Here is a 7,662-nt window from a genome sequence, read left to right as displayed (position 1 = left end):
GGGCTTTAATAGAAGAACACAATGTTGATGAAAAAGGATTCATGTAGCCGACCCCACGTAGTGGATAAAGGGCTTGATGTTGTTTGTTGTTGCTTGTTGTATATGTAGAACCCAAAATAGGCGAGTTTAGAATTTAAAAAAAATTATCAATTTATTTTTAAATCATTTTAAGTATTTATATTTGAATAGCTCCAGCTTAAATTTAAACCTGATTATAATTTAAAAGCGCCTGCCCGAAAATCCAATAGCATAGAATAGGCTAACAGGTTCAGACATGTCATATTTGCATGTGATGGTATGATTGAGGTGGTGTGCTACTCTAGGTGAGTCTTGCCTTTTAGGCGGTGGATTGCTCAACTTGAAGAAAAAAGCTTCACAAAGAGGGAGAGAGATGAAAAGAATAAGAAAAAGGAATCCGGAGGAGAAGAGAACAAGCGAAGAAAAAGAAAAAAAGACTTCTTGATTAGTAATTCTTCGTTTCCATTGGAAATTGTGTTAATGATTCCATGTCATGCGGATAGATACTCTTTTTGAGAAATTTCAAGTTGGTTAATGTTTTAGTTTTAGTTTAATCCTCTTTATTTCTATATTTCTCAAGTTATTCTTCTTTTTGTTTGTCTTGACGGATATAGACTTCTCTTTTTCTAAAGAGAGGTGGGATATTAATATTGGATTTGGAGATGAGTGTTTTCTGGCGCGCCTCTTTTATGTATGCATCTATTTAATTTCTAAAATGATCTCCCCTCCATAGATATACATCTTTATTTTTGGTTAAGCCACAGAACGTTGGGAGTAGCCTTCTTTAATGTTGATTATTTTATTATTTATTACTTTTGTTGTATTCATTCATAATTCGCCCCTAATGGTACTTCCGGCTAAAAGCTAAAGTTAGGCAATTCACTACTAGATAATCTAATGCAAAATTAATGTACTGAAGAGGTGGTGAAGTCTGATGATCTAGAGAGTTTTTGCATAGAAAACCGAGATTCAATGCATGGTTCGATAGAAACTTATGAAGGCACTGTCATGGCATTCAAATGTGTTTCAGGCTATAAGTAAAGATGTTAATCTTGAATGGATGAAAGAACCATCTTGATAATCCAAGTTAAATTTAGTGGATTAGATCATGCTGGAGGCCAAAGAAGAAACAACAGAGCGAGGTTGCAGGTCAAGTTTAGATTCTTCGCATGTGACAAAAAATATGTCCCAAAAATTATATTCTTACCTAAGGTTGTATTTGCTTCACATGCAGATAGTACACCCATTGAATCCACTTTTCATATGATTAATCCATTATAATATTGAGAATATAAATATGTTGGTTGATCATTAAAATCAAACTTTCTTACTAATTGCAATTTATACAAACCTCCCCCCCCCCCCCCTCATTCTCCACTCATCTGGCATCTTTTTAGTCTTCAAAATAGTATTAAAAAGTTTAGTAAGCCAAGAAATCCCTTCATCTCCTAAGCATTTCCACACCTCTATTGGAATATCATCAGGTCCAACAGCTTTTCCACCCTTCATTCTATTTAAAGCCTCTCTAACTTCAGTTTTACTAATACGCCGATAAAAACAGAAATCTTTACTTTCATTTAGGGTGCTAAGGTCACTATAGTCAATCTTATTTTCACACTCTTCATTAAAAAGTTTAGCAAAATATCTCATTTGGGTTCATACATATCCTAACAAAATTATTACAAAATCATAACAATGCCTTTAGGTCATTATATTTATTAATGTTTGTGAGAAAAGTAGAAGCCTGATCTTTTCTATGTTTGTGCCTAGAAAATATCCTCTAGGCTATACTAAATGAAAGCTTTATGTTAACAAAAATTTTGAATTATAATACATTTTTGGGGAATAATATATCTTAAGCTTATGGGAACCAACTCTTGAAGAATTTGTTTGATAGTTTTCTGAAAAATTGTACCAAATTTATGTGTTGTGCTCTTGATTATTGTTATTTTATGATGTAAAGGTCTTTTTATTGTGTTTAGCACAATTTTGAAGTAACAGTGCATCTACTGCTTTCGACCCCAGGTAGTGGGACAAAGGCTTGATGTTATTGTTGTTGTTATGCATCTACTGCTTCATTTATCATTTCAACTTGGGCCACCTTTTTGGACACTCCCGTATTTTCCTTTAAATATTCTTATTTTTGGTGTTGTTATTAAATTTTTCCCAAATTAGGTGACGAGTTGACAAATTGATTGAGTCATGTAAAAAGCTTTTCTGTCATACTATTTAACAAAGAATCTATCATTATTTAAAATTGCGCAATCAGAGGTACGCCTTGAGGTCCGCCTCAGCATAATTCCTTGCAATGTGTCGAGAAGGACGCTTCAAACCCGTTTCATGAGTCGTACACCTCAAATATATGAAGGCACGCATTGAGGCGTGCCTCGCTTCACTTTTTCTGGGTGTTCGCCCCAGAATGAAACAAAAATAAATTTGTTTAAAATCTAAACCTAATGTCGAGCAACCTCTATACATCATTTCATTCTTATTCGACTTTGTCTACTATTCGGCTTTGTATGTTATTTGACTTCGTCTATTGCACCACACCATCTTCTTCGCTTTCTTCGACGACTTTCCGTGCTCGATCGAAAGTCATAATAGTTTGACGACTTGCCCTGTTGGATCGAAAGTCTGGAACATTCGACAATGTTCTTCTTGCTGGGTCAAAAGTAATGACACAAGTTTGCTTGCTATAGAGGCCCTTAGAGGGAGCAGTTGTAACACCCCACAGTACCCCTTAACAATACTGGTGTATTACTAACATAAATATAATATATCAATTAATCATAAGATCTAACAGTTTTCATTCATCACACCAACAGAAGTATCTAATTTATTTAAACTTCAATAAGATATACTTACAGAGCCACTAAAGAAAAACTAAATAATACATTACTGCAATATTTTCATACCTCAATGTAGACTTCACAACAAAGATAATACTAACATAAAATAAGAAATAACTTGCAAATTAATCTGTAACAATCTTCTCCTTTCCCTTTTCTGTAACAATAGTCAGTAAGAAAGATAATGTTGAGTTATGAGGCTCAATAAGCTTTACAAATTAATTAACAGTTAAAATACAATAATTGTAATAAATCAAACATTAAAATCATAATATTGACCAAACTTAACCTAACTTGTAAAACATCATAAAATTGTCATTAACATTAGTTTTTATTTCTTTTGAAGTTTGTATTGAATACCAATCTCAATCTGTAATAGCTTTGGCTACACTTTCATAAACATATTCAATGGAGCTCATGTAAACCTGACATTATCGCCATTGAATTACATAGAAGTCCATTTTGTCACTTTAGGGGTCCCTTTTGTCCAACCTGTTGTGCATGTATCATATTCTTTGGGGTCCCTTTTGCCCCTCCTGTAATACAAAAATATATTATTTGGGGTCCCTTTTGTCCCACCTGTAATTATAGTTATACATCATTTATTGTCAAACTTTACTTTTAAGTTGTTATTCACTAAACATTCCAGTGTTCGTAAGTTGTACTTAAGTTGTTGCATGCTTTCATAATGATTTTTGTTATCATCGGTGTACAATTAAAATGCCTATCATATGCAAGGAAATTGATATCTTTTCAATACAGTATCAAATAGGAAAACATTTAGATTAACATACTAAATCTTATTTTACATTTTCCTGATTAAATTATGTATCTAGTTTTCATACTTGAAAACTTGAATTAAAAAACCTTTCTATATATTAAACAAATTTAATAACCTTTTACTTTAATGCTTTCAAAATCAACCTTCATGCCTATAAATAAAAGTTATTATATTTGAATATAAATGCATTACTTACCTTCTTGAAGATTTGTCTCTTCAATTCCTTCACCATGTACTCTTCTTCGATTGTAAGTAACCTCATAACCTTTCCTTTGCATAGATCCAAGGAATCTTCCTTTAAATTTTCCCTCTTAATCTTCCTTCACTATTTCTTCTATTAGTTTGCATACTTTCATCAAACTACAATTCATATAATCTAATAAATAAGGGCCTTTTCTAATATTTTTTAACCATGTTATTTTAGGTCTACCTCTACCTTTAACATAAGCCAAATCTTATACATCTACTCTCATATCCGGGTTATCAGAAGTTGACGTTTTATGTGACCAAACCATCTAAGGCGACGCTCTCTAATCTTATCTTCCACTCGAGGTACTCTAATGTAGGCAAAGGAGGGGTCAACTCAAACCCCAAATAAGTTTAATTTGACTTCCCTTGAGCTTACAAGCTCAATCAATTCGAGCTTGAATTTAGCTCATTTATGAGCTGATTTTTAGTTTATTTATTGAACTACAGATTAGCTCATTATTAGCTAACATTTTAGTTCATAATTATCTTTTTATTAAATGTACTTTTTATTGTTTTTATGTCTTTAATTATGTTTGTCTCTTGGAATTCCAAACCGGCCTTTGGAATTCCAAGAAGTGTTGTTTCCCATGTGTGGCTCCTTGGCTTCCACCATGGGCTTTAGTTTTTTTCTGTGCCTTTTCCACTTGGAATTCCGGCCGGCTGCTGGTTTTTCGAGCCTGGGATGTTTTCCGTTGTTGTGGCTCCTTGGTTCCGTGCTGCCTCCTTGGCTCCCGCGGTTGCCCCTTCGGTTCTTGGGCTTGGGATGTTTTTCCGTGAAAAGCAAGCGCTTTTATTGGCTTGTGATGTTTGGGATTCCTATGGGAATTAAATGTTGTGTCTGTTTGTATTCCCCCTTTCATACTTATAAAAATGAGGGGTTTGTTATGCTTTAAAAATAGTGAATGATATGTGATTTTTGGAAATGTAAACCTGCGGGTTTCATGGAAAAGCTTGCGAGCTTTGTCCGTCTTCTTTCTCATCCCCTCCGAAAATCTTGCGAGCTCTTTACAACTTTTCGTCTCGGCTTCTAATCTCTTCGTCTCTCCGTAAGTGCCACTCCACCTGTATCTTTCTTCCAAGTGCAGCAACTTTAGGGTGTCGTCTTTAATTTTAAGTTTGCAAGTTGTCGTCATTTGTAATTTTTAATTTCTTTTGTCTTTAAATTAAAATTTAAGAGTTTGCTCATCGTCATAGAATTATCGTCTATTTTAGTGTGTTAGCGGGTGTTCGGGTGCTCATCTCTTTTGTGTGTGCTAGGGGCCCCACCAATTTGGTATCAGAGCAAGTTAGGAAGTCCTAGGTTGTAAGTCTTGTTTTAGTTTGTCAAGTTTTGTTTTGTCGAGTCAAATCTTGTTGTGAGTCTAAGTTTAGATTGAGTTTTTTGAGTCTTTTTTGAGTCAGTTTAAAAAAATGGAAAACAAAAAAAATATGGATTCATATAACGAGGAAATCAATTCAAATAATCTTGACGTCCCACTCCCGTTGGACAGATGGATTCCTACAGAAGGCGATTCTACTGATCCGCTTCAAGACCGTCTATACAAGCTTCAGTATCACATGTTCCTATGTGATCAAAAATTCGAGAAGTGGAAGAGATTTCTGCAAAGGCAATTCGAGAAGGAACAGGAAGAAATTTTAAAGAAATTTGGTGAGAAAATCAAAGAGCTGGATGATCAGTATGCACCTCCTCAAGAGAACCCAAAGCTAACTCATCGGGAGATGAGTTCTCAAGAAGGGGAGTCTGATGTAGGCAAAGGGGGGGTCAACTCAAACTCAAAATAAGTTGGATTTGACTTCCCTTGAGCTTACAAGCTCAATCAATTTGAGCTTGAATTTAGCTCATTTATGAGCTGATTTTTTGTTCATTTATTGAACTATGGGTTAGCTCATTATTAGCTAACATTTTAGTTCATAATTATCTTTTTATTAAATGTACATTTTATTGTTTTTATGTCTTTAATTATGTTTGTCTCTTGGAATTCCAAACCGGCTTTTGGAATTCCAAGAAGTGTTGTTTCCCATGTGTGTCTCCTTGGCTTCCACCATGGGCTTTAGTTTTTTTTGTGTGCCTTTGCCCCTTGGAATTCTAGCCGGCTGCTAGTTTTCCAAGCCTGGGATGTTTCCCGTGGCTGTGGCTCCTTGGTTCCGTGCTTCCTCCTTGGTTCCCGCGGTTGCTCCTTCGGTTCTTGGGCTTGGGATGTTTTTCCGTGAAAAGAAAGGGCTTTTATTGGCTTGTGATGTTTGGGATTCTTATGGGAATTAAATGTTGTGTCTGTTTGTATTCCCCCTTTCATACTTATAAATATGAGGGGTTTGTTATGTTTTAAAAATAGTGAATGATATGTGATTTTTGGAAATGTAAACCTGCAGGTTTCATGGAAAAGCTTGCGAGCTTTGTCCGACTTCTTTCTCATCCCCTCTGAAAATCTTGCGAGCTCTTTCCAACCTTTCGTCTCGGCTTCTAATCTCTTCGTCTCTCCGCAAGTGCCACTCCACCTGTATTTTTCTTCCAAGTGCAGCAACTTTAGGGTGTCGTCTTTAATTTTAAGTTTGCAAGTCGTCGTTGTTTGTAATTTTTAATTTCTTTTCTTTCTTTAAATTGAAATGTAAGAGTTTGCTTGTCGTCATAGAATTATCGTCTAGTTTAGTGTGTAAGCGTGTGTTCGGGTGCTCATCTCTTTTGTGTGGGCGAGGGTATAGGCTCCTTATATTTCTTGCCCCCACCATTCTCCAACCTTTTCACGATATGATCGTTTCATATTTTGTCTCTAAGAGTAAAGCCACACATCCTCCCGAGTATCCTCATATCTGCACCACTTAATTTTATGCTTTTCTATTAATGGCTAACATTCTGCACCATAAAGCATTGCAGGTCTCACTACCATCATAGAGAATTTTCTCTCAAGTTTGAGGGATACTTTTATATCACACAACATGCTTGATGCATTCATCCACTTCAACCATTCAACTTGAATTCTACTAATAATTTCCTCATCTATTTTACCATCACTTTGAACAGTAGATTCGAGATATTAAAACGTGTACTCATATTTATATCTTGATCGCCCAAAGTCACAATCTCCCCACTAGATTTATTACTACTAAAAATAATAATGTAATTGTTAGCAATGAAACATAAAAATATTACTATATCTTTTGGGCTGGCTGCTTGTTCTAGAAGAATAAGCGACTGTGGTAGGGCTGATCATATAATTTTCCATCTTGCAGAATATTTCTTTTGTGAGAATCGCTGACTAAAATCTAAAACTTTTTCTTGTGATATTATCTGTTGTGGGCTTATGTTGCATTGTTTTATCAGATTTTGTGCCCATGAGTTTGAAAGATTGAAAGAAATGGTTGCTGCTTCTTTAGCATACAAGTGTGCGGAAGTGGCATTTTTGAAGGTTGCATATTACAAACATCCCAGTGCTAGCAAAGATCGGCTTGAGCTGCAAGTTGCACTTGATGCACCAATGCCTGGTACTGAAAACATTCTAAGTCAAAATGATGTTAATTGAGTAATTATTTAATCATCAGCCTTTTTAGGTTTCTGTGGGTCTTATCTTGCATCATCTTATGAGCGAATATATTTGTATATTTTGTTAGCTATTAATATATGCGCCTTATGGAAGTTGAGAATTAATTTACATGATTTTTTTGTAACTAAAAGAAATGGCATTCCCAACCTAGTGGGATAAAGGCTTGATATTGTCGTTGTTGTTGCAAAAGAAGAGGCATTGGAAGTTTACAGAAAATAATCCCTTA

At 35.0% G+C, this 7,662-nt stretch overlaps 1 protein-coding gene across 1 annotated transcript in view; it reads left to right on the top strand.

Annotated features, from left to right (window-relative positions):
• Positions 1–7,662, top strand: part of LOC110094291 — an 83,933-nt gene that overhangs the window by 39,509 nt on the left and 36,762 nt on the right. Inside the window, exon 3 of the mRNA XM_020819486.2 lies at positions 7,217–7,377. Coding sequence (XP_020675145.1) covers positions 7,217–7,377 — 161 coding nt within the window. The remainder of the gene's footprint in view (positions 1–7,216; positions 7,378–7,662) is intronic.

Source organism: Dendrobium catenatum, unplaced genomic scaffold (genome assembly GCF_001605985.2).
Source record: "Dendrobium catenatum unplaced genomic scaffold, ASM160598v2 fragScaff_scaffold_948, whole genome shotgun sequence".
NCBI lineage: Eukaryota > Viridiplantae > Streptophyta > Magnoliopsida > Asparagales > Orchidaceae > Dendrobium > Dendrobium catenatum.
Note: the sequence above shows the minus strand (reverse complement) of the source record. Positions and strands in the feature narration are given on the sequence as shown.